Source organism: Biomphalaria glabrata, chromosome 12 (assembly GCF_947242115.1).
Source record: "Biomphalaria glabrata chromosome 12, xgBioGlab47.1, whole genome shotgun sequence".
In the NCBI taxonomy this organism is placed as follows: domain Eukaryota; kingdom Metazoa; phylum Mollusca; class Gastropoda; family Planorbidae; genus Biomphalaria; species Biomphalaria glabrata.
In genome coordinates, this window is record NC_074722.1 from 15595843 (window position 1) to 15623129 (window position 27287).

Sequence of the window (27287 nt, forward strand, 5' to 3'; positions counted from 1 at the left end):
TTTAAGAGATATTACCACATATTTAATCAATCTTCATCTCAGAGCCAAATGAACAGAACATTTAAAAAGTTAACACTTGTTCAACACACTTGTAGAGTACCACTTTACACCAGGTCTGTCTACAAAAGTACAATACATTTTACTTAGAGTGGATGCTTCAGCCTACAAGCCCCTGCACATCACCAGTGGTGTCAGTTCAGTCAACAGCCAAATATACACCAGCAACAAGGGATTGCTAATTTCATTTGTGCTTCTTTCTCAACAGTCCGACCAGTTTGAGCCTGACGTCACATCTAAAGGTGTCCATGAGGGCTTGTTTGACTTGACTTGAAATGGTTTGAATCATTTTCCCATCATTCCCAAGGAATATTGTCTGTGGATAAAACATCACCATCAATACTATCTCTCAACACATCTCTTTTTTTTTTATCTCGTCAGTCATAAATATTAAGACATCCCCATCATTACTATCTCTCAACACATAGCTTTTTTTTTATCTACTCAGTCATAAATTTTCTGAAAACTAGTGAGAACGATTCCAAGGTTCAAATAATCCATTTTCCATGATGTCTAGATACCAGAACAGTTGAGAGAAAATACCTATGCAAATCTAATAATTTAATCAGTGTTTTGTTTTGTTTTATGTCTGTTTTCAACAATGTGTGTTTAGCTGGATTATTTTATCTTGAAATCAAAGTGCAGAAACAGGCTAATTCTCTAATTTTCCAATACTGAGCCTAATAGAAAGTCGTTGTTATAATCTTTATATAGAAGCACAAGATACCACTGACTGATTCATTTTTCAAGAAATCTCTTAAAGTGTCGTACATTTCATACACTTATACCTTCTAGACTCTTTCTAAAAAACAGATTTGACATATTCGAAACCTGACAACAGCTATTTGCGAAACACCGCAAGCATTCTATCAACCCTTTGTATTTCTTTGGGGTATTTCCCCAAAAAGCTGCAGTCTACATATAATGCATTAAAAAATAAACAGATTTCGAATGTGGCCTGTTTATAAAAAAAAAAAAAGAAGGGGGTGTTCCGGTCATAATAAACAATATGAAGCCTAGGAATAAATCAACTGGCATAGCCAGAGTGTAATACTAGTATTTCATATTTATAAAGTTTTATACTTCTACTCAGCCTTTTCTAAACTGTAACAAAGAAAAGAAGTTTTTAAATAATAAGCTTTCACAAGTAATTTCTTAACCTTTCTTCTCACATCAGAATGGTTGAATGTCTTTTGCTATAACAGCGGTTCTCAACTTTTTAAACTCGGTGACCCCTTTTACTATCCACCACTCTGCCGTGACCCCCCCCCCCTAACATACACAGCAATAGAAGAATACACTAAATACAATCCATATTTTCTATGGTCTTAGGCGACCCCTGACAAATCGTCATTCGACCCCTCAAGGGGTCATGACCCACAGGTTGAGAACCCCTGTGCTATAACATCCTTCTATTGAAGTCTAGTGTAAACAAAACAGGCCCCCACTACAAAATGTTTAGCTGAACACAAGGATGATCATACAATGATGCTCCACATGTCAAGTATTGGCCCATCCAACCACCCCCCTTCACAATTTAACTTTTTTTAACCATTTGTTTTTAGGAATAGTACACTGTTGATGCCAGTAGAAAGTAAAATGATAATATGAGAATTCCAAATAAAAATATAGAAGTAAAGTAGACCTTGTGATCTATAAGGCAGATGATGCAAAGGCCATGTGTTTCTAAGGCCAAAGGTTTACAAGGGTGTCATGTGGCTAGCACAACAACCAACCACCCAACTAAGGTCAGGTATCCATCAGAGTTGGGTGGACTTAGGGGCATTCTAAAAATCCCAAAATTCAAAATCCCAGCCTTCATCCGAATTCGAACCAAAGACCTCTTGGTTTGGAAACCAAGTACTTTACCACTCAGTCTCCATATCCCCAAAGAAAAATATATTATTATTTTATATTTTTTTTACAAGTAGGGTATTATTATCAATCTAAAAGGTAGATAAGTTCCAAATGCCAAAGTGTTCTTTTGTAAGAAAAGTTTGGAAAACCCTGTTCTAAACAATATTTAATGAGAATTCACTTCAATTAATAATTAGCAATTAACTTACCAAATGTCTTTCTGTCTCACAAATCACATTAATCACAAGATTCAGTAAACTATCATCTCTGTCTACTTCCATAAGCACAATATCCTGAAAACACAAAATTTTCATCAGCACTTTAAAAAACAAAAAAAATTAAACAAAAATAGGAAGTATGACATTTTGGTTTTCATTTAAGAAAGAATAGCATTAAGCCTATTAAAAAAACCAAAAACATTTATATTGATTTAGTAAGATTTGATCAGCAGACTATTCTTCATCCATAGCAAACAAAAGGTTTTTTAAAAGTTAAAATTTCCCCAACACTGAATGCTTTCAAACAAATTTATTGTAGAAAAAATTCAATTCTGATAGAAATAAAAATGTCAATTCATTGAGAAGGTAGTACTAGTAGAAGCTCTACAGCTTCGTACTAAATCATTATTTTAACTAAAGCAATAACAAAATATATAGCCATATGTAATTTGAATCCCTTTTACGGATATGATGTGTAAATATAACAAGGAAACATTAAAAAATACTTTGTTTAATAAAGACAATATCTCCTTTATACAATTTATAGAGCGATTTTTTTTCTCGTAATAACTAAAGAATGTTAGATTTTAACAACTGGAACATTTTTTTGTGTTTACAGACACAAGGGGCAGTACTCTTATAGCCAGCATGACAATACATAAATACATAATCAAATATGATACAATAAGATGTATACAGATCAACAGGATTGACTGGTGAAGAATGGATAGTCCAAATACTAGTAATTACTGGGATTTTCTATACAGAAGCAAAGATGGTTGGTCCAGAAACTCTTGTGAAGTGCTGACTACAGAAAGCAATGATGGTGATTCAGGCTACAAAACAAAGATGGTCAACATTAAAGGAAAAAAAAAAAGACTTCCAAATTGGTTGTAATAAACCCAACCTATTCATGTAATCATCTTTTCAAAGGAAATGAGTTTACACTCATTTTGAAATAGAATCCACACAACCTGCTTTATGGAAACTTAGCTTATAGACGTACCCATTCTGTGGTGCTAGCATTACAAAGATTTCAAAACTTCTTTATCTAAATAAGACTAAGTGACCTACCAGTTTCAAAAGATATGGAACTTCATTTTTTAAATTGTCCAACAGTTTCTCCCTAACACACATTAGAACTACTTCCTGTGGTGACTGATCTGTGACTAAACTACTGTGATAGTCCCATGGCCTGGGTGTGGCTAGACCTAGGAGATACTCCTGTAAAGAAAGAAATATACAAATGTCAACCAAAAAAAAATTTCTAAACACATTTTTGTTTCAATGTATTCATACACATTACAGTAGTCTATCATGAATTTGGACATGACAAATGAGTTGTCTACTGCTGGAACTCATGTGTAAATATAAAAAGTTTTTTTATGTAAATTCTAGAATAACTCATCATATAGTCTATCTAACATGTTATATAGAGCAGTGATGCCCAAAGTACAGCCCACAGGCCAGATCCGGCCTGCCGAAACATCGGCACAAAGTGTAGAAAATCTCCCCAGCATAAATAAAGTTTTGAACGTGTATCTTGACCTACGTTAGGGCCCTCACTATTTGTGCGTTTTGAAATATTACTTTAGAATGTAGAATTTACCAAGAAAATGAATTGATCTTTACTTTTTTGTGGAACATGATAATAAGCCAACATATTTTTTTGTAATGAAGGTATGCCTGTTTAAAAAAACAACAACATCAGCATATATAACAGCATTATGAAGCAAATATTCCGGTATTCTTGGTTTGAGCTGTGAATAAAAGATTGTTAAACTATGTCTAGAGATTAGAGGATTTATGAGAATATTTACCAAAAGAGACAAGAAAATGATTCCTCGTTAAAGCTAGCTACAAAGTTGTTCAAATTTCAAGTAGATAAATAAAGCCATTTTCTGTGTAAAAAGATAAACTTTAAATGTCTCATTAATTAATAGTTTCAGGTCAATTCCATTTCGTTTTTTTGTACTTTTTCGGCCATGTGGCCCGCGACACGAGTGTCAGAAATTAAAATGGCCTGCAGGTCGATTTAGGTTGAGCATCACTGATATAGAGTATTGAGGATAATGTAGACATCTATTATTGTGCCCAGTCATAGCAGATTACAGAACAGAAGCCTATCACTAGATAAAAAATCCTAAGAACGACATAATTATGATTATTAAGACACTATTGTAGTGGCTACAGAATGGCAAAATCAAATTCCTAGATTTTATACGTTTGAAATCATTCAAATTGGAAACAGCAATCTGTGACCTACTTTTAAGTCCTGTACACCTTCTCCTCTTAGAGATGACAAAACAAAAACTTCTTTGAACAATGGCCACCCCCTCATGTTCTGCACAGCTCTATGGGCTTTGCGCAGCTTGTCAAAGTATTCATCCCAAGTTAATTCTGTGTGCCTGATGGTGTCAACATCTGGCTGGAGAAGCTGAGATGGTATCTCTGGGGATGGAAAGAAAAAAAAACTATTAAAAACAATTAATTTAATCTGTCTGTAGACAGAATAGCAAGCTGGACATTTTTAAAAATTCTGAATCTTAAACTTGAAAGGGAAACTCCAATGGTAAATTCAAATTTGAGTTATTGACATATTTAAATTCTGCATAAAATGTTGTAATGGTAAAATTTAAATTTAATCAATTAGACAGTAAATTCTTGACATCCCCCCAAAAAACGGGTTCTTTGAGAATGTTTTTAGGTTAGGCATACGTCTCTTCCCTCAACAATACTGAAAATGAATCTAGATCTAACCATCGTATCACTTCATTCTTACAGTGGCTGTTAGTCCATCGCTATGGTACAGTTATAAATATATATGTATATATATAAGCATGGTCCAGAGGCCAAGTATGCTTAAACTTGGCTCCGCTACCTATTAAAAGGGCTCAAGGTTCGATACACAACTCGAGCAGGTTTGTGTTTACTGAGCACCTAAAGGCAGCACGGAAAAACCTTCTCACTGGTCCACAAATGAGATTGGATCATAGTGCTCTGAGCATGTTATAAGCATGAAAGTAGCGCTATATAAAAGCCATCATTTATTTTATTTTTTAGATATAAAAGCATTAGGATAATCCACACCCCTCCCATCCCAAAAAGTAAATATATTATGTGACCGACTGATTCTAACAAACTGGTCAGTGTTAGGCTAGCCTGGAACTTAAGTAGACTGGGTGTAGTAGGTCATGACTAGACAACCAATAGTGTTGTGAGTTGAGTGGTCAGAAAATACACATTGCCATGGTTAGTCAAGCATGTAGATCTACATGTATTTTTTTCTTTCCTTACAAGATCTAGATCAAACTGCATAGACCTAGATCTATTTCTTTTACGAGATTGTAAACTCTACTGTATGGTTTTCGCTATACAGTAATTCAATAGATTAAATTAATAGGTTTATCTGACGTCACCCTGAGAAAATCTAACCACTTTGGATGCACAGACAAACATCAATTACTAAGTTATGATTGAAAATGAAATAAAAAGAAAATGCTACATTCATTTTCTGTCAATCAAAACACATATTATATAAAAAATTGTCAAAACCATTGGAGTTTCCCTTTAAACAAAAATTTGATATTTTTTGTTAAACACATTTTTTGAGGACAGCTAAGCAGCTGGCCATTACAGAAAACATTATTGACAATACAGAAATGTTTAAACTCTAATAACTCACAAACTTTTCTTGCATAAAATTACAAAATTAGCATAGAGAAATGTTTAGACAGTAGAAGGTAATGCTACATAAACAACTAAGATATATGTCTGGGTAAAACCCAAACTGACCTGCAGGTTGACCCGAGTATTCTCTTCTACTAAACTTTGGGGTGTTGTGTTCATATTCTTTTTTATTCTTTCCTGCATTCTGATCTAAAGCCTGGTCTGCCGCATCAAACAGGGCGTTCTTGTTTATTTTACTTTTGTTTGACTCTTTGATAAGATAATGGCCATCCACAATGCCATCTGTCAAGAGCCGTATTGTTTGCAGTAGATTATTCCGTTGTTTTACCAGATCAACCTGACCAGTGCAAAAGGAAATTGAAATTTACAATACAACTTCAGTAAAATATACTTAAATAATGCAGTTGCAAGATCTTTATTTATTAAGGTTTTTTTTTATCAACTAGAGTACTGAATGTTTGAAATGCCATTTAAGGTCATAAAGCTCTTTCTAGGAATTCCAAAACAACTTAAGTACCATAAGAATGGAATTCATATTTTATTACCATTATATTCATATTCAATTGCTTAAAAAGTTTTAATTTATTTCAGCTCTACTTAAGAGTGCTCAATGTCTGCAAGTGCTCATCCAAATCAAATCTGGAAGTGTAGTTAAGCACGACAGTCATAAAACTTTACTTCTAAACTTTCTATTGAAGTCCCATAAGAACCTAATCAAAATTTTAGGGCTTATAACGATACTAAATTGCTTAATGATTTAATGTCTAGCTCAATTTTATGAAAGGATAAACAGAAAGATAAGTCCACCATTGTCTGCAAATGTTTAGTATAATAGTCTCTTTAATAATAACAACAATAATAATAATGATTTTTATAAGCAAGCAAATAAAGAGGAACAGGACAAGTTTAGGAAAGCATGAAATTGAAGATATACACAAAAAGTAACTTAAACAATGGAGCTCAGTTAACAGAACTCTCACTTTGTGTTCCTCATGGTCATTTTACCTTGTTTAAAATGAAGACTGAAGGTATGTGTCTGTACAGATACAGTAACTGTAATAATGTTGTGTCCATGGCTTGAGTGTAGTAACTGTTTGATACATCCACCATTGCAGCCACTGAAGCACAGAGAAACAAGAATTGAATTTTAAATTGGTATGAACAGGATTAAAAAAGCCGAATGAATACTATTTATATCTCATAATATTTGAACCACACAAAAAAAATCTAATAGCATAACTGACTCCTAAAATATATTTGTTGCTTTTTTTAAATGAATGGCCTCTATGAGAATCCTGCATGTTCAATATGTCCTAGTGCAAACATCTTCAACATATTTAGAGACATTTGTGAGAAAGGGGTGATGTGCTGCTTTTACTTTAGATGTTGGGGAAACACAACATGCTACAAATTCTAGCCTTCATCAAGATTCCAGACTTATAGATCATCAGCCAATAATTTTAAGCTCTATGATAATATTAGATACAATGAGTTAAGCATGTTTTAAAGTTCTAACTAAAATTACAGAGCTAAAGGTTTGATTTTTTTACCAACATCTGCTTGGGCAAGGCTCCGCACAGGATCAATTTCTAAAGATTTTTCTAAATTATGCCTGCAACAAAGTACACAAACAGAGTAAATGTAAATATGAACACATTAAACTTAAATTACTAACCCCAACTAACCCCAAACTTAAATTACTTTAAGCTAACAGTTTCACCCTAAAAAGCTACACTATTACATAGAAATAATAGGGGGGGAAAAAAAAGCTAGCTATGACAAACCCAGCAGTCATGAACTAGAAAACAGTTTCTTTAAATCACCAACACATTTTGTAACAACTTTTAGAACAAAACATTTTACGTATGCTTTTTTATAGTCAGCTTACTTTTTTCGACTTCCAGGATTCAATATGCCAGGAGTATCAAGAAATACAACCTGCGTCTCAGCAGAAGTATAGACAGCCATGGTATTTTTTCTTGTTGTGTGCACTTTGTCTGAGACAGAGGATACCTACAAGAGAAGTTTCAGTCTTAAAGACAAAGTTTTAACTTATTGTATGTTTAAAACATTCATCTATGTTTATGTCTTCACATGTCAGATTTAATGGATGTGCCAAGCCAAATATCGAATTAGTATTCTGGATATTTACAAAGGATTTTAGACACTTCATAGCAATAGCTGATATTCATTAGTTACCTATAAAGTAAAGAAAAGTTTCCCTTTCAGACCTTGCGATCTATAGGGCAGATGATGTAAACAACATCTGTTTCTGTGGCCCACGGTTAATGAGGATGTCATGTGGCCAGCACAACGACCAACCACCTTTACTTTCCCCAACTAATGTCAGGTACCCATTAGAGCTGGGTGGACTCAGAGGCACCCACCGATCCCAAAATTAAAAACCCCAGTCTTCACTAGGTTTCGAACCCGGGACTTCCAGTTCAGAAGCCAAGCACTTTACCGCTCAGCCAGCACACCTCCGGTTACCTATGACTAAAGCATATGAATTCTATTCAATCTGCTTTATGAACCTTTGGTTTAAATAGAACACTTATGGACTTCTAATGTACGAATATAACAGAGATTTAAAATTATTTTAAAGAAACAAAACAATTCATTACCCTCCATCCTAATAGAGAATTTGTAAGTGTTGACTTTCCACAGTTTGGTTTTCCTATAATAGCCACACGCAATAATTTTGAGTTTGGGGGAGAGTCAGGTGGAATTTGTAACCTTAAGTTCTGTGAGTCTATAAAGGAACAAAAACCTTTATAATTATCTTTAACAAGTAAAAATGTTCATAAAATATTAATTTAAATAAATATGTTTTCCAACCATTTCATTAGCATTAGTACAAAAGGAAAAGTCAAGGAGTTGTGTTTAAATGTAACAAAGAAAAAGAAAGATGTGAAAAAGGCCAGAGAGCTATGTGTTTGTTGATCACACAAAAGAAAAAAAAAGGATGCCCAATTAAACTACTACTGTTATAGCAAGCTTTCACAAAAACAACAAATATACAGTTAGATTTAATGGAGTTCAGTTGGAGCTTTCCTAGCCAGAAATGAGTAAAACAGCTATATGCTTGCACCTCCATTGTTTGGTACATGCTTTCACTGCTTAATGTATATTTTTTACAAAAACATGATTTTCAAGAAAACTCTTTAATTTATCCAAATCAAACACCAAAACAATAGTAAGAGAGGGAACTGCTAATTAATGATGATGCTGAAACTTCTAATCAGCTTCAGATTCTAATTGATAAATTGTCTGCTGCAAGCTTGAAGTTAGGTAAGCATTGGCTTCTGCTAAAACATACTTATGAATGCATGAACATCAACAGCTGGAAGAAAAGGGCACACATAGGGTAAAAAAAAAAAGGGAAGGGGGCACTCCTGGTTAGCAGAAGGGGAACACAACAAGAGCTAAAAAAAATGCTTAAATGTTACAACCTCCAGTGCTAGGAAAGAAAATAGCATCTTCAGCCTATTGAGAAGTTGCTAGAGGGAAAAGATTATCTATGAAATGTAAAATGCCAATGAATAGGAATCAGGACATAAAATATTAATAGAGTTACATTTTATTCAACACCATTTCAATTATTCCAGTTAAATTTTACTCACCTGATGTCCTGCCAACTGTTCTTTCAATATCTTCCCCACTTTCTGAGACATTCTCTGCCTCAGATGTAGTCTCAGTAGTTTCTGTATTCAACTGATTTGATCTGCTTCTTAAGAACAATGTTCTTATTTGGCTAAGGCTTGATTTAGTTTTTAAATGAGGACCAGGACAGGATAATATATGCTGCAAGCATCCCCGATTATATTTACTTTTGGCAAAAAAATTCATGAAATCAGATATCAAACAAACTTTCCAAGTTCCGTGTCCTACTATAGATAAAGTATTGCTCATTTTCTTGAGGGGTAACAAAGGAGACACTAGAATAAACAAGTCTCATTACTCAAAGACTTTTCACTTTTTCCTTTGATTTGTTATCTCTGAAAAAAAAAATATCAGTTTACAATGGCAGAAAGTTGTATTTATATTGTGAAAAAGAAGTAGAAAGAGAAACCTAACATTGTACTTTGGAATATATTTTAAAACTAGCCAGGTAGGTCTGCACAACTTGAAATAGTTAATGATTCAGCTGTTGTATTATATATATTTCTTAATAGTTTTGGACAGATGAAGCTTGACAGCCTAGTGAGGCAGTTCATCAAGGCAAGGAGTCACGTTTCCAAACCTTAATGCTGCTGTGTTAGGGTTTCTGTATTAAGGAGAAAGAGAAAGATCCCTTTAGACACTAGAATTATTAGCCAGAGTTTTCCTTTCAGCAGTTTAAAGAGAGTCAAGTAAGCAGTGAAACCTATACCCCTTCATTAAAGGCCAAGAAATAAGCCCTGAGTGACTAATTATGGTAATATTTAAAGTAATTTTCAACTAGAAGGATTAGAATGCATTGAGTTTTAACTGGACGTTTGACATTTGATTCAACTCTTCATTTGCAATGGCTCAAAAACAAAAATATTTTTTTTTTACTTTTTATTTTATTTGTAAACAGGAATACCTTTATTAAACTTTTCTTTTTCTACAAATATTTTATACAGGCTGTGAGTACCAAAAGGCAATATTATATCTCTGCAATGAGTATAATTATTTTAATTGAAACAATAAAAAATAAAGTGTTGTTTTTTTTTACAGAACTATAAGATGTCAACAATTTTTGTTACTGATTCATGTGTATTTACATAATTCTAAACTTGAGTAAGCTTTCATTTCAAACTTTTCAAGTCAAGCATCTATAATAATCTTATATATCACAATTTGGTGAACAGCCTACTAGACACAATACTATAAAGTCTAGATCTAGATCTACTTAATCCATTCTATAAATCTACAATGGTATTTAGAAACAGGGAGGCATTCAAAAGTTATTTTACTTAAAATGGCATCACTGTCTTGAGTCTCGTCCTAATGATTAATTTGTTATAAATATTAGTTTGAGATGTAGATTCTACAATACACATTGATCCTAAGATAAAAAGAATTAACATTTAATAAAAGCATCCAAAGTCTTAAAACTTATAAGATATTGTTATTTTGGGTTTTTGGCAATATCTTTCTATCAAGATTAAATATAGAGAAAGTCAAGTATGCAGTGAAATATTGTGTTTAAAAAAAAAGTCAACCGTTAGGTCCATCATGACCAAATAATTTAAACTGTTACAAATATGTGTATGCTGTGACTTTTAAAAAGTTTGGAATGATTCAGAGGCAGTTGTTTGCAGCATCTATTCTTGAATGACAATTATAGATTACAGTGGAACCTTGAGTTACGAGTTTAATTTGTTCCAGACCCATGCTCGTAAGTCGATCTACTTATATGGAACAAATTTTCCCATTTAAAATAAAGTAAACCCAATTAATTGATTCTAACTCTATAATAAAAGTCACAAAGTTACCTAAATGCTGAAAAAGACATGTTATGAATTAATAAATGTACATAAAACACATATATACATAAACAATAAAATAAATAATGAAATGAGAAACGAGGAAAAGATATCAAATGTATGTATAGCAATGGTAAATGTACAGAATATTAACTGGGTGGCTAACTGGAGCTAACCAAATGCGGGTGAGGAGGAGGAGGGAGGGGAGGGGGAGTGACATTGACTGCACAGAACTAAGGCTACGTAAACAACACTTTATTAACAGCATAAACAAAACAACACTGCTTTGTTTCGATGGTATATATATCACCCTCTTCTTTGTATCTCTTGACTTTGCAATTATGTTCATTTTCTTGGGATCCATGATGCACAAAAATAATTCCAATTAAAATCACTCAACTCGCTAGCTACAACACTCACACTACCGAGACAAGCCTTTGTTAAAAGCTGTGATACGTGCGAATGGTCGAGATCATGGTGTACACACTCTGCTGTTTTTGTCCAAGTAGTGGCTGAGGCAACTTCTCCCCATTTTCCCGGGCAAAGCAATTATGGTTCCTATTCCGAATGAAAATGGAAAGATCTAATTTTGCATGTTCATCGTCGATAGGTTTTAGCTATTAAGCTTGACTCGTAACTCAAATTGTCCATCGTAAAACGAACAGAAATTTTGCTCTTGTATCTCAAATTACTCGTATCTTGAGCAGCTCATATCTCGAAGTTCCACAGTGACTGTATAGATCTAGACTAATCTCTCTCTCTCTATATATATATATATTATATAAATATACATATATATAAATATATACACACACACACACGCATATATATATATATATATATATATATATATATAGGTACTTCGATAAACTGACCTAGATCCATTTTTTTTCTCCCAAAAAATGGCTGAAAAGTGTGTCAGCACATTTTACCCTTTTTTTTAAGGGTGGTCTTTCCATCAAAGTTTTAGCACATTGTATTTGATTTCAGGACTAATTGTGATTACTTTTTGTTAACATAAGATATCAGAGATCATTTTTATTTGCTTTTGAAGCCAATCTGTTAAATTTTTCTTAACAAAAGTTTAAGTGAAAGTTGACATTTTTACAACTTTTTTCCTATAAAAGTTACAACAATGCTGTTTGCTACAATAATTTATCATATTATGAAATGTGTATATTTCAAATTTCATTAAATTCTCTTGGCGCACTTTAAAGATATTTGATATTAAAATTAACAAAGACAAAGAAGGGTAAAATTTTATTTTTTTTTTTAAATAAAAGTGTTTATAGTGACAACAATCTCACTAATTCTATTGAATTTAGCATGTTAACATATATCTGTGTGCTAAGTTTGAACTTTGTAGCTTGACGCACTCTTTAGATATTAATTTTCAAAGTTGATGGTTAAAATCTATTTTTAGTAACAACCAACAATGTGATTTACTGGAAATGGTCAATTTCTATCTATCACGTCCTATTTTTCTTCTTTTTTGAAGTAACGTCTGTATTATATAAGATAAGATAAGATTTAGAAGCACAGATAGGAATTTTTCATTTAGATTAGCTTTTATAATGTTTAAATGCTAGATTATGGAGAGGGAATGTGCCTTTATTATAATGACTTTGTAATGTGCAAATTTTAAAGTAAAAATAAATATTTTAAAATAATAATATTAAATTATTTTTTTTTTCATATTTTTAGCTCTGCGAACTATTAATTAATTACTTTGTGTTGTTTTTTTTCTATTAGTATACATGTAAATTAATAGTTAATAGATGAGTACATAATATTTTTAAAATGATGAGCTATTACTGCACAAAAATTTAAGTAAAAAATCTTTTAATAACTTCTAAATAAATCGCAAGGTTTCTTTTTTATTTTATTGTCCGATGCAAGAAATTTTTCATTTACAATCTAATTTTTAAAGCATTTAAATTCAGGCATTTTAAAATGATAAATTGCCAGTGCTCTACAATAAGGTTTAAACTGTTTTTTATGAAGTTTATTAAACTTATAGTCTAGTCATTAAGTTTTAGCAAATATTTTTCTGTGCAGTGCTATTTTCATTTTTAATTTATAAAAATTATCTATCTGATGCATATAAATATCTATTTAAATACAGTAGAATTTGTTTTATTTGTGATTTTTGGGCTCATATGATGACAAAATCACATATATTTTTATTTTTTATCGAAGGCTTTTTATCTTATCTTATCTTATATAATACAGACGTTACTTCAAAAAAGAAGATGATTAAGTATACGCGTCATGCATTTAGTCATGCATATTAACCAATGACTTAAATTCTGCCAAGTCACTGGTTTTCCTGGCTAGCTCAGGCAACCCATTCCATGCTCTAATAGCACTAGGGAAGAAGGAGTATTTGTACAAATTTGTCCTAGCATATGGTACGAGGAATGTGCCTTTATCTTTGTGTCTTTCAGAGTATTTTATTAAATTTTGTATTTGAAGATTATGGTTCAGTGTTTTATGTATGATTGCTACTTTACTTTTGAGCCTTTTTTATATATTAATTCACTTTTTTTCAAAGATTTTATTGCTTGGTCTTATTTTTTTAATTTGTTTTAACAGAATACAGGTTAATGAAAAAGACTGTGAAGTTTCAACCCCATATCTTAAAAACTTTTTATAATACAGTTAATTGAAGTTCAACTGTCAGTTGTTTCGGTGACAGATTTTTTTTTTGCTTTACATACAAAGGCTTAGAAGGCTAATTTTTAGCCACTACAAATTTAATACCTTCCCTCACAATTAACTCAGCAATATAAAATTGGTATCATTGGAAAGCATTTCTCAAGCACTATCTAACCAAATAGGTTTCATTGCATTGTGATCATTTTGAATTTTTTATCGAAGTACCTAATATATACAGGAATATATATATATATATATATATATATATATATATATATATATATACTCTAATATATTACAGAGAGAGGGAGAGGGAGACTACATTTCACTACACCACTAGACCTAGTCCTAGAATCTAGACATCTAATGATCTATTTATCTATTTTATTCTAGTCTAAACTATTACCGTGTTATGTGTTGAAAGTCTATTTAGATATTAATAATATTAATAAATATCATTATATACTTTATATAGAGACCTATATTATATTAACTATTATATATAGAATCTAATATATTATATAACTCTATTAAACTAGTGACTTACTAGTCTATGATATGATTATGATTATAAGATAATAATTTTTATAAGTATACTTAGTTTTGTTAGAGTACAGTACTTAGACTTAGACGATAATGAATCACAATGAGAATGATTTTAATATCATAATGATAATACTATGTATAATAATAATAATAATATTATTAATAATATATACTAATATTACTACTAATAATATTAATATACAGTGAATTACAGTGAGTATGCTGTAGACTGTAGTCAGTGTAGCTGTAGACGTACTACGTAGTGACGTAGTGTAAGTGTATAATTAATAATAATTAATACTAAATAGATCTAATACATGATAGAGTCTAACACTTGACTTTCTTTATAACTTTATTTAGTTTATTATTATAATAATTATATTATATCATTATGATTATCACTACACTACAGTACTATCTACAGTCTACAGAGTCTACACTCACACTGTCTACAGTACAGCTAGATTTATCAGCTAGATCTAGTACAAGTACAGGGATCAGGCCCATTCAGGGTAACATTTAACAATCATTATATACAACATGAAATTGATACCGTCACATTACTAGTTACTTAGTACTTGATCTAGGTAAATCTCTAGACTGGGCAGACCGTAAACAAGAACATTCGAGCTCAATAATTCAAAACTTGTTAATAGATCTAGTCTACATCTCTAGAGAGTAGAGTAGAGTGTAGACTAGAGACCCCTACTAGAGGTTGAGAAAGAATAAAGTTCGGCGTAGGACTCGGGTTTTACTAAATTATAGATTCTAGATTTCTAGATCTAGGTATATCATATATATAGGTCTGTTGTTTGGATCTAGATCACAGACCTATGTATATTATACCTATAGATATGAAATATAGGTCTGTGATCTAGGTCTATGATAAGGAACAAATGTCGATCGTGGGGTGTTAAAAAAATAATTTAGCACTATTGCTTTCAATATTGCTTTCAAATTTGGATGGCTGCCTGGTCGTGCGGTTTGCGCGATGGACTGTCGTTTAGATTTATCGATGGTCCTGCGGGAGGCTAAGGGACAAGGAAGTAAGCTATAATATCTTCAATTCTGAAGTCGAGCATCCGAAACATGTAAAACAAAACAGCTTAGAAGTTAGTATGCCTACAATACATCAGAATGTAGAGTTGTACACACACACACACACACAATTTACGAGCAATATAGGCAATGTAGACACACAATAATATATGGATGTGGCAAAAAATGTAGGACGCGGTTGGGCAGCCACGGGAAATACTTCACTAATCTTCGGACTCGGACAATTTAAGCCTTATTATAGCCTATATGTGTTTAGTTGGGCAGTTTTGTTGAGTAGGCCTACAAGAAAGCATTTGAAGTTAGTGTATAGCCAATTGTGTTGTAGGCCTATTGGCTGTTGATGTAGGCCTATTTGTAATTAAATCGCCACATTGGTATTTGAAACTCTTGTTGTCGAATTATTGTGTTAGATGTGCTGTGTTGTTTAGCAGTGTTTACAGAAGGCCTGGTTGAAAAAATCGCAACATAAAATTATATATATATAAGGCTATATTTTACATCTCGAGAGACGATCTATTCCCTTTGCAACTTCTTGTGTGACTACAGAGGCCAATCCTTGATGCACACCTGATCGAGGTCACAGGTTGAGCTAATGTAATCACCAGGGGCCGTTGCATTTTCACCTTTCTTTCTACTACTGTTGTGTATGGCATCAGCAATCTGGGACCCTTCCTTAATGCTCGCTCCCCATGTGGATCTATCTAGTGTCGATTTTGAAGAGCTTCATGTTTGTGTTTGCATATATCCGTATACCGTAAAAGTGGGCGAAGCATAGTAAAAAAAAATTATGAAGTCCAGTGTGATCTGACGTGTATTCCCTTGACGGACTGCACTTGAACTTTCCTGGTGTTCCGATACATTTCCAGCAACATTTGCTGCGTCCTTTTCATAATACCATTCATTGCATCAATCTCGATGTCGTGATGGATAAAAATTCTTTGCAATTTTCAACTTATTGAAGTTTCACGTTTTAGACTTGTGTCTTGTTTTTTTTATTATTCGCTCTCTAGATCCAATTAAATGAAAATTCGGTCAAAATAAGTGGATAGAGTAAAACATGTATATCATATAATTTATTTAACTATTTAAGAATTCGGCCATATTAAATTGTGTTTCAATTAACCGATTTTATATGTGTTAATCAACGTAAGAACGAAATTATTACCAATGTCTAGTAGAGACGTTAGCAAGAAGATCCACTTAAAAGATTATTTTCAAGAAAACATTTCAGTGTATTTTCGCCAAAGTGATCGCGAGTATTTTACCTTTTTACGTCAGAACGGTTAAATTTCTTTTGCATGAACAGAACTGTCTCATACGTTTCTCAAACTTCAGTATCCGCCCGCCCGACCTCTTCTTAGTTAAATTTTGTTTAACCTGCAATCTTAATTACTATTAGACATTGTATGAATTAATGAAGCTTAGAAACGCAGAAAAACGCTTGGCGGCTGTGGCTCTTCCCCGGACACATCTAAAGCAGCCTACAGACCCCCTAATTGACAATTGGGATCGCGAGCACACGTACATTTTGTGGTCTAGGAAAGTGATATCCAGACTACACCCCGTGATGTGGTGCTAATCGGCTTTAAAAGATTTCTGATAATAAGGCCGCAGGTGACATTGCAACGGTGTCGGAAATATATATAGCCCATGGGCGTAGGCAGGATTTTTTTTTTGGCAAAAAAAAATATATATGTGTTTTTGCATATGTGTGTGTACATAATTAATCTTTATTACATTCTGACCCTTCGTTCTTTCGAAAGACGTTTATTGTACTCTAGAATAGAGTATATATATTATTATGCGTAATTCATTTTGTCGGAGAACATGTCCCGCAAACCTCATGCTCTGTCACAACCTTAAAAAGGGATCGACTCCCAGTTCGGCATAGGATTTCCTTGATTAAGAACCGATCTCTATAACTGACTCCTAAAATCCGTCTTAGCCATCTTTGTTGAGCCATATTTAGTCTTTTTCAATTTCGGCAGATGATTATTCACTGCACTTTATTAATTAACCCCTATAATGGCAGAAATTGGTAACCTCTATGGCTACGCTCTTGGAATTATGTGACTGTAGTTTGCTTTAGATTTTATATCAAAAAGGGAATTTTTATCATCAAAATCATTTTTTGGTGGGTTTTAAACTAAAAAATCCGTGAAGTTTGTTTTTTTTAATTCAAAACCCCATTAGCTACGGTCATAGAATATGGTGACTATAGTTTGCTTTATAATAAAATTGAAGAGAGAGGTTTTCAACCTCAAAACTCTCTGTATGGGGGTATTTAAACTCTTAAAAAGCCCTCTGGAGGAGGAGGTTTAAACTCAAAAACCTTTTTGGCTTGGCGACGCTCATAGAATTTCCTCCAGGGAACAGCAGTTGGCTTACCAGGAAAAAGAAGAATATGTAGATAGAGAAAGCGATGAGAGGACAACATAAAAGAATGGACGGGCCTGCCATTGAAAGAGGTTCTAAAGGGCATAGAGGAATGGAAAAAGACTGTCGACGGATTTTGCATGGTGCGCTATGGAAAAGGAGAGATGATTAATAGCCATTTCTTCTTTAAATCTCATATATAGCTAGGCTATAGCATTTTAAAAGTAAGTTTTAAATATAATAAAGTAACAGATTCTAATTAGTCGAAATTTGTACTTTAAATTCGAATGTCAGAATGAATAAAAGTAAAAAGTAGGACGAAGAATTTTGATAAAAACCTAAAGTAAATGGGTCCTAGAAACTCTAGATCTAGAGATCTAGACTTAGACTAGACCATGGATATACTAGATCTAGATCTAAATTTTCAAATGTCATTAGACAATTAATTTTGTTTTAAGATCTGGTCTACATCTTGATTCTATTTTTAAAAAGTCTTTCATATTTTACAAATAAAATGACTTCGTCTAAGGACAATATAAATATGTGAGTTTTTTTTTTTAGAATAAAATTTCTTCTTTTCCCCATAATTATAATTCATAATCATATTCCATAACTTAACTCATTAACTGTCATAACTGGGCATAACTCATAACATAAGACATAAGCCATAATCAATTGGCAGAATCCATAACTTCATAAACTCGGGATAAGACTAAGACTAGTAAGAAATAATTATCATGATGAGAAAATTAAAAAAATTATTCAATGAAATGCGTCTTGACTCCTTGAGTCTTGATCTATTTTTAATTTTAGACTTTTAGTACTTTTATCTATTAGTATTATACTGTCTCACTCTATAGGTCTAGATTCTAGATCTAGATCTATAGATAATACTAGTAATAGTAGTAATAGATATCTAATAAAATTAATTATTAGTTCTAAAGATCTACAAAAATTCTAATCTACATACATTCTTAATCTCATTCTAGATCTAGATGAATAAAAAATGATTTAATAAATGAAATTTAATCAAATTATTCAAATTAATGAATCTACCAATGGAATGCTGGCAATACCATTGCCAATCTAATCTAGAATAATCTCTAGTCTAGATTAGGTAGTTCACTAGATGCACCAAAAAATTTAAATTGATTCTATACCAACAGATGTGTAATAGTTGTAGTACTAATAGAGTAAAACAGGGTCAACAGACAACCTAAGCCAAGTCGCTGCCATTTTTAACTTTGAATTTTTATAGCTCCATAATGGTCTAACCCAGTGATGCTCAGCCTAATTCGACCTGCAGGCCATTTTTATTTCCGATACTCATGTCGCGGGCCATATGACAGAAAATGTACATATAAACAAAATGATATTGACCTAAAAGAATTTTATTAGAAACTAGTGGATCTAATACTTGCATTAATTAATAGGATTAGGATATTAAATGGCTTCATTTCTCTCTTAACCCATTAGCTCCTTCTGCAGTTGGAAACGTTTTCCCGTTTTTGTCCTAAACCGTTGTAGAACGTTTCTAAAACCCCCTATTCAATATACTTGATTTAAACTTTTTAAAAACAAGATTTCTTCTAGTCTCGTTGCAAGCGTGATTACAAATAATTTTGGAGATTACCGATTCTATTTTTAATAAAATCGGGAAGGTTTTTATTTTTAAAATAATTTTTCAAACGAACAGGCCCATAGCCCCAGTGTATAAGCCCCCACGTGGGAAAATGAGTATTTTTGAAGTTTTTTATAATCTAGTGGTATTAAACGTATATATTTTTTAAAACTAGACATATAGTTCTATTTTTTAAAGTTATCTGTTTGTTTATTTGTATTAGATCTTCAATTTGATTATTTTTTGCAAAATACATATTTTTTAGGATTTTTTAAATACGGAGTTATCCCTCCTTGCTTAGGACTTTGAGAGGGGTTTTTTGAACCGGAAATAGGAGCTATTGGGTTAAAATTTAGCTAGCTTTACCAACGACTCATTTTCTTGTTTCTTTTTGGTAAATATTCCCATCGATCCTCCAATTTCTAGGCTTAGTTTAACAACCTTTTATTTGCGGCTCAAATCAAGAATGCCGTCTTATTTGTTTTATAAAGCCGTATTTATGTTGTTGTTTTTAAAACAGCTACAATTTACAAAACAAATATGTTGGTTTATTATCATGTTCCAAAAAAAATTAAAGATCTATCCGTTCAATTTTCCTGGTATGAATCTAAATTCAGAGTCAACTTGTAGTTTCTTCTCATTTCATAAACCTACAAATTTTAAATGGCATGGTACCAATTCATCAGAGAAAAAGGCAGGACCCTTACGTGGGTAAAGATAAATTTTTCAACCTATTCTACACTTTGTGCAGATGTTTCGGCGGGCCAGATAAAACCACATCTTGGGCTGGATTTTGCCAGCGGGCGTATTTTGGGCATCACTGGTCTAACCTATAAAAAAACTGATATTATCAATGGATTCCTCATTTAAAAATAATTCTCAACGTGTTCAAGCTTGCACAGTGTCTGCTTTAAATAGATCTAGTGATTCTAGTCAGTGTCATTGACATTAATTCATTCAATGGAAGATCTATTATACAGAATACAGCTATTATTTATTCTTTCTTTTATATCTCTATTGCTATTTAAATTGATCAGACAGCGTGGTGATGGTCTTGTTGTTGTATTCAGATGTATTCCATTTCTAGATCTAGATCTAAATTTAAAAATCGTCTAAATAGACTCACGACATTGAATAAATATATATAGGAATAAGTTTCAAGACAAGTGTCTCTCAGAACCAGGATGACCACAGTTGGCTACATAAAGTGGAAAGAGATGTGTTTAGTGTGAAGTGTTAGCTTTGTCACGTTCTAAAGTATTTTATGATGACAAATTAGGTAAATGTGCAATAAAATCACATGCTAAAGGTATCAAACACAAGGCATCCGAAGAGTCTCTATAGATGCGACAATCGCTAAAGTTCAAAAGCATTGTACGGCCAAAACCAAATGATGTAAGTTTTATTTTATTTGAATTTATAAATTATATTTAGATCTAATATCTATTATTATACTATTATATAAATAGGTCTAGATCTAGTTCAATAAGAGTCAAGAGAATTCTAATGTAGCCAAATCTATATTAAAAAAGAGTAGATTATATCAAGTAGATCTTCTAGTTCTATATCAAATTACTTTTATTATTCTACTTTTATAACTATATCTAGAATCAATATAGATATATATAGTCTAGATCTAAATATATATATTTTAGGTGTATGTATATATATGTATATTGTAGTTCCAACATCAAGAGTTTATTATACAGATGTACTACAAAGAATGTGTCTAGTAGAGCAAATAGATATAATGATCTAGAACTTGTAAAAGTAATGATCCATGTCATCATCCAGGGTCTTTGGATTGTTCCATGTTAAAAAACTTTTAAGTTTTTTTATTCTCTTTTTTTTTAAAAGGTTCCCAGCAATAACACAGAACTCTCAAAGGAACCTTCTGTAACTGAAGGAGCACCATTGGCTTCATCTAATGAAAATGAAGCTCTGCCATGCATGCAAAATTTTGTCACCTAAGAAGCCATTCTAAAGAGAAATACTTTGGATACTTGCTACAGTTGTCACACATTTAAGCTACAATTCAAACAAGATAAATGCCAACTTATTCACAACAATGTTTCCAGATAGAAAGATGGCCAAACACTTTTCATTGGGAGTTCAAAAAACATCCTATTTAGCTTGCTTTGGAATTGCTCTCTTTTTAAGTTCTTGGCTGAGAAAATGATTGCATAATAATCCCTTTGTATTTATGCTTGATGATAGTCTGAACAAAAACTTTCAGCTCAAACTGATGGATTACCTGCTGAGGCACTGGAGCAATGACAGAGTAGTGACTCAATACTTGACATCACAATTTCTTGAACATGCCACAGCAAAGGACTAAATGGAAGCAGCTTTAAAATCCAATGAAGGCCTCAATAGGGGTCAGATAATTCAATTGTCAATGGATGGACCAAATGTGAACTGGAACGTTTCATACAGACTTCAATCAAAAGATAAAAAATGATTCTTGTAATGTGTCCCTTTTTAATGGTGGTGAGTTGTATATTTTTATCTTTTTAAATATTTTGTTAAAGGTTTTCACTTTAAGACATGTTTTATAATTTATTATAAATTATTTTTTGCATGTGGTCACTTTTTAAATTCTTCTTCTTTTTTTTTTTTTAGGTAGTTGTGGCCTCCTCAAAGTACATGGTGCTATGACGCAGCAATGGACTCAAGTGACTGGAACCTTGACAGGTTTTTAAAGTCCCATCACACTCATTTCAATGACAAACACCATCAGCCCAGTTGTGACCATATAACCACTTAAATTTTGTTTTGGTCAAAGGGCACTGAAAATGATTGATATTGTAAAAAAATATCTAAAAATTGTTGAACTAAAGAATTGCAAGAACCCTGGAACAGAGTCATTTCAAACTGTTCAGAAGTTCCTCACAGACAACAAACTTTTGACTGTAAAACTTTCTTTTTTTTTTTTGTAATGCTGTTAGGTTGCAGCCTTTTCATACCATATACCAAAGCAGCCAGCCAATGCTTCCATTCAAGTTTGAAGATTTAAAGGCTGTTGCTGAAATTAAGAAAATTCCTAAATGAAAAAGAAATGAAAGCTGTAAATGGAGGCTTTACTACTTGAAACTTGTCAGACTCTTCATGTGCCCATTCATAGAATGGATATAGGTTTTGCTGCTGAGGCAGAATTGATAAAATTTAAGAAGGCTATAAGTGAAAGGCAAGTCCTTGAGTTTAAAGATTCATGCAAATTTTTTGCATTAAAACTCTGTGTAGATGTAATAAAAAAATCTCCATTACAGTATTCCTTGGTGAAATCAATCATCTGTTTAAACCCTCTGCATGTTTGGTCACAAAATTTTAAAGACTGTCTCTCTGTAGCCTCAATACTCAAAAATGTGATGCTGCCTTTAAGCAGTTTGTAACATTTATTGAAGAAAGGACAATAGATGGTAGCGCTTAGCCAGCTTCAATGGAAATGAACATCTTGATGAATTTTGGTTTAAAGGATTACTATAAATTCAAACAGAAAGTAGGCCTGGAAAGCAGTGTCACAATTGTTATTGCTGTCACATGGACAGGCAGATGTTGATTGAGGATTTTCTGTGAACAAGGAATTTTCAGAAATAAATGCCTGGAAAACTATTTATGACCACATGATTTGCAGTATTGGTGGGACACAAAGTTTTTTTAAATGCCTAAAACTGATGTCATCAGGCTCAAGTGCCTATGAGAACAACAAATTATATCTAGAGGCAAAAAAAAAAAAAAAAAAAAAAAAAAAAAAAAAGAAAAATTAGAAACTGAATTTTCAAGATAAAGAAAACTACAAGAGAAGGTAATTAGTTTGAAGAAAAGGAAAATGGCAATGGATTGAGAGAGATATACAAAGCCTTAATGATACAGCAGATGAGTATCTTCTTGAGTCAGATAAGAAGATCTCACCTTTTGTCACCAAAGCCTCAGTCTACAAAGAAATGGTAAAGAAAAGACTAAGGAATCGCAAAATGTGGAGACAAATATTCAGGAGAAAATAAATAGTGTTTGAATAGTTTTTAAAAATTACAGTAATTAATTCATGCATATACATTTTTTGCATGTGGGTTTTTTTATTTTTTTTTAGCACCCCCAGAAAGGGGAATAGACGCTATTAGTTTTGTGTGGAATGTCTGTCCGCCCATCCGTCTTGTTTAGATCTCGTAAACTAGAAAAGATAGTGAAAATCCGACATCATAATATTTTAGTCCATTCAAAGTTCTGATGCAATGGCTACTTTTTTTCTTTTCTAAAAGCAAAACATCTAATTTTTCAAATCACTTATGCAAGCAGTTTTTTCATAAAAATACACCACTTTTACAACTATTCACTATTAATAGTAACAAACACTGGAGGCTCCTTTGTAGGGGAGATAACCACTTATCATATTTTCAACACATTTATGCAAACGGTTTTAGATTTTTTGTCAAAATATTTTTTTTTTACATTTGTATTGCTAAGTTAAGTAAGTTCTGTTATACTAATTACTACATTTACACACACAAAAATGTTAACTTTTTTTTTTAAGAGAAAAAATCTCTTTAGTATGCATATAAGTTGGACATAATTTAAAACAACAATTAAAAAGTAGGTTTATAACTGCAGCACTGATCCAAAAGGATAGAACACTCCATTACATTTTTTTTTTCTTGAGGAATAAGAGATTGTCCCTTTAAAAACAATTAGAGCAATTATATATTCATTATAAGACATTAGTTAGGCCAGGTTCACATCTAACTTCAGATTCACTTTCACCTATCCTTTTGACTGTGGACTGCTGGGGCACCATACTAGATCCGTCAACCTTCTTTCTCCATTCTTCTCTGTCATTTGTCTTTGATAGAATTTCATTCTGATGTTCTTTCTGAAAATATTGAAACCTGCCTTTTTACCTGCCTGGGTGGACTACTTTGGGGGCCGATTAAGAGTTAGTGTCTCCTCACAAACTGTCTTTGTAACCTTGTTTGTACATAACTTAATGGTAAACTGTATTTTTCTATGAAAAATGTTTTCTTTGATGAGATAGTCATAGCTTCTAAGTATCATTTTTAGAAGTTTAATTTTGTTTTTACTTTTTCAGATTACATTCATGTAATAAAGTTATTTATTGTTTTCTTGTCTTTTTGTGTATAATATTTTCTTTTTTTTTTTTTTCTAAAATGCTGAATTTATGTACTGGTACATGGTTTATCTACATTTAAAACATTAAAAAAAGCCCTGCAACCATGAATTTCCTCCTTAAAATCTCCTAAAATTTTGTCATGAAAATGTGCTACTATGACTGCATTGAATAGCATGCATGACTAGATTCACACGTGAAATGCATAGGACGAAATTATCTGTAATACTTAAGATAAGAATTATAATTAGATCTAATACCTGTATCTAGAAAACTAGTAGATCTAAAGCTAGAAACAGAATCTAGATTGACTATGTGAGTATATCTCTAGGCCAGCTAGTAAATTAAGACTTAAGAGTCTCCAGCCTAGAAGTTTTTAGTCTAGACTCTAAGCCACTTCACTAAACATCCTCATACTCTCATAATCTAGATTTGACTAGAAATTAGAATAGATATCTATCTAGTCTAGATTTTTTTTTTTCAAGACTCAAAAGAGTGTAGTCTAGGGCTAGATAAATACTAGATGAATAGCTGCCAAATATGTTCAAATTACCAAAATTTCAAAGGTATAAAAGGGGGTACAAGTTTGTGTTGCGCATCTGAATTAGTTGTGTAAAAAAATTGGCGAATGAAAAGAAAAATTGGCCACCTCTGGTTTATATTATAGATACTATATTAGATCTTAGATTTAGTCTTAGATCTAGATTATAGAGATATAATGAATTAAAATTCTAAATCTGGATAGATTTATCTGATCCAGAATCTAAAAGAATATCTAGAAATTTAGACTAGGACTAGATCATATGTAAATTAGGACTAGAAATATAGATTACTCCATGGTCTACTGACCTTAGTCAGCTCTACTTCAATTAGTTATTTAATGAAATTATTTTTTAAAATTAGGCAGTTAAAAAATATAAATTCCTAGTGATATTTAAATTATATCTTGTATAACCTTCTGGCACTTGGCTATGTATTTAGAAAATTTCATCTAGAAGTTAAACCTTATTTCTTATTGAAAAAAACATTTTAATAAAAATATATTCTAAAACATTATTGTGCCTAATCAGATTGTTAGCTGTGTTCCACTAAACCATCACCTCATTTTTTATCCAAAATGCTTATTATGGCAGTGTACACTTTGAACTTTTAATTCTATTTTATTTTGAGTTTTTTTTCTCTTTAAGGTATCAAGAAATAGATGATGAAGCTTTTTTGGCTGAAGATGGAACTAATTCACCTACTGTTCAAGCCGTCCATTCACCACGTTGGGGACTTAAAAAGAATCCTTGCTTTGATTCATCAAGACTGATCGAACGGTCACAGTCTGATGCTCTCCTTGTAAACTCAGATGTTTGGAAAATGCTGCCAGAACGTACTCCTTCTGTGGATCAAATCGCTATAGAGAACAATGTCACTGATCCAAAGCCTAAAATATCTGAGAATTCTAAAGTTTATTTTGATTTGTCCAATATTGATTTTTCACCTTGTGACTCTGGGGACGAAGACGTTGTTATGGCTACCACTAATAATAAACATAAGAAAAAGCTGACAACTTTAGGAAATAGGCTTTTAATTACATCCCGAGGCTTGGAGACGATTCCACAAGATTTTGAGGTGGATGAGCCAGACTCAAGCGTAGACCCTTCAGTGGACAAAGATGAAACTTTTGAATCAGCCCCTGGCGACATAACCTTCTTGCCCCCAGCTGTAGGGGAAGAGGATGAAAACATTGGAACGTCTGCGCTTTGTTTGAACTCTGAAGACTTTGACAGCAGTGATGGGAGTACCTGCTTCTACACAAAGTACCCTCTACGCTTCCCCCACGGCTACTCCCTGAGCAAGTATCGCCACAACCTTAAATTGAGCTACCAGACTCTGTCTCAGAAACTGGAACAGCACATCGTACAGATGAGAGGTGAGCTAGTGTTGATACAGGCAATTCTAGGTGAGCCAATGCACGTAAGCTAGGGATGAAGGAAGAATGGCTTGGTCCATAATTCTCCTGACATCCACTTTTAGTTCTAGCTGTAGCCAAATGTGTAGATAGTAGCAGCCAAATTTGGTAACTGATATGCTTAGCAATAGTACTTTTACCTTATAAAAGCTTAGTTAAAAACACACACACATATATGTGTGTATATATATATATATCCACAATTTTTCAATTGTTTGAACCTTTTCTTTTATTTACTTTGTTTATTTATAATTTTAAAATTAGCAAATAATATATGCTTCAAGAGGTTTGGTATTTATTTGTATTTTATTTAAGGAGCTTTTATGTTTATATCCAAAAATTTTTAAAAAATATTCTTTTAGTTTTAATGAGAAGGAATAGTTCTACTAAACAAATATCTTTTCTCTTTGCTCAGAGATTTTGTTTGTCATGTTGCTCTTTTGGCAGATTGTTTGACATCTATTTTAGTCTGAGTGACATATGTCAGAAGCTTGGAGAGACAAATGAGAAAAGTCCACAGGCACTACTAGTTTGATGTACATATGTTGTAGTTACCTGCCCCTGTAGTAGAGTTCCTATTTAAATCACAACACAAATAAATACCAAATGATCATTCTTTTCCAAGTTATTTTTATATATTGGCCTATAAATATGCCTTCTATAGCACATTATA

The 27287-nt window shown here is 32.4% G+C and overlaps 2 protein-coding genes across 9 annotated transcripts in view; one reads left to right on the forward strand and one right to left on the reverse strand.

The window, feature by feature from the left end:
* LOC106055973 (GTPase Era, mitochondrial-like) lies at window positions 1-15230 on the reverse strand. 5 transcript variants are annotated; one of them, XM_013212491.2, is made up of 11 exons: window positions 15090-15230; window positions 9446-9820; window positions 8447-8574; window positions 7711-7835; window positions 7373-7434; window positions 6828-6940; window positions 5928-6159; window positions 4399-4583; window positions 3207-3356; window positions 2124-2207; window positions 1-373 (listed from the first exon to the last, which is right to left on the reverse strand). In XM_013212491.2, the coding sequence occupies exons 2-11, from the start codon at window positions 9732-9734 to the stop codon at window positions 242-244; spliced, it is 1500 nt and encodes a 499-aa protein (XP_013067945.2). In that variant the 5' UTR covers window positions 9735-9820; window positions 15090-15230; the 3' UTR covers window positions 1-241. The 5 variants fall into 5 exon arrangements, with proteins under 5 accessions (XP_013067945.2, XP_055862747.1, XP_013067942.2 ...); XM_056006772.1 differs by having other exon boundaries at window positions 15058-15212; XM_013212488.2 differs by having other exon boundaries at window positions 15051-15212.
* Window positions 15231-18275: 3045 nt separating this feature from the next.
* LOC106055972 (NAD(+) hydrolase sarm1-like) overlaps window positions 18276-27287 on the forward strand; it is a 29941-nt gene continuing 20929 nt past the window's right edge. For 2 of the 4 annotated variants that reach the window (XM_056006376.1, XM_013212486.2), the window contains exons 1-2: window positions 18277-18457; window positions 25845-26575. In XM_056006376.1, the coding sequence (XP_055862351.1) occupies window positions 18429-18457; window positions 25845-26575 (760 nt within the window). In that variant the 5' untranslated portion in view covers window positions 18277-18428. Of the gene's footprint in view, window positions 18458-25844; window positions 26606-27287 lie in introns of all 4 variants that reach the window. The other 2 variants (XM_056006375.1, XM_056006377.1) reach the window with 2 other exon arrangements.

What these genes read in the sequence shown, in the direction of transcription:
- LOC106055973 (XM_013212491.2), bottom strand. Translation starts at nt 9,734, where the DNA reads ATGAGCAATACTTTATCTATAGTAGGACACGGAACTTGGAAAGTTTGT. An exon ending in AACAGTTGGCAGGACATCAG is followed by an intron (nt 8,575 to 9,445) that starts GTGAGTAAAATT and finishes GTTCCTTTATAG; the next exon opens with ACTCACAGAACTTAAGGTTA. An exon ending in CAGTCTTCATTTTAAACAAG is followed by an intron (nt 6,160 to 6,827) that starts GTAAAATGACCA and finishes TGCACTGGTCAG; the next exon opens with GTTGATCTGGTAAAACAACG.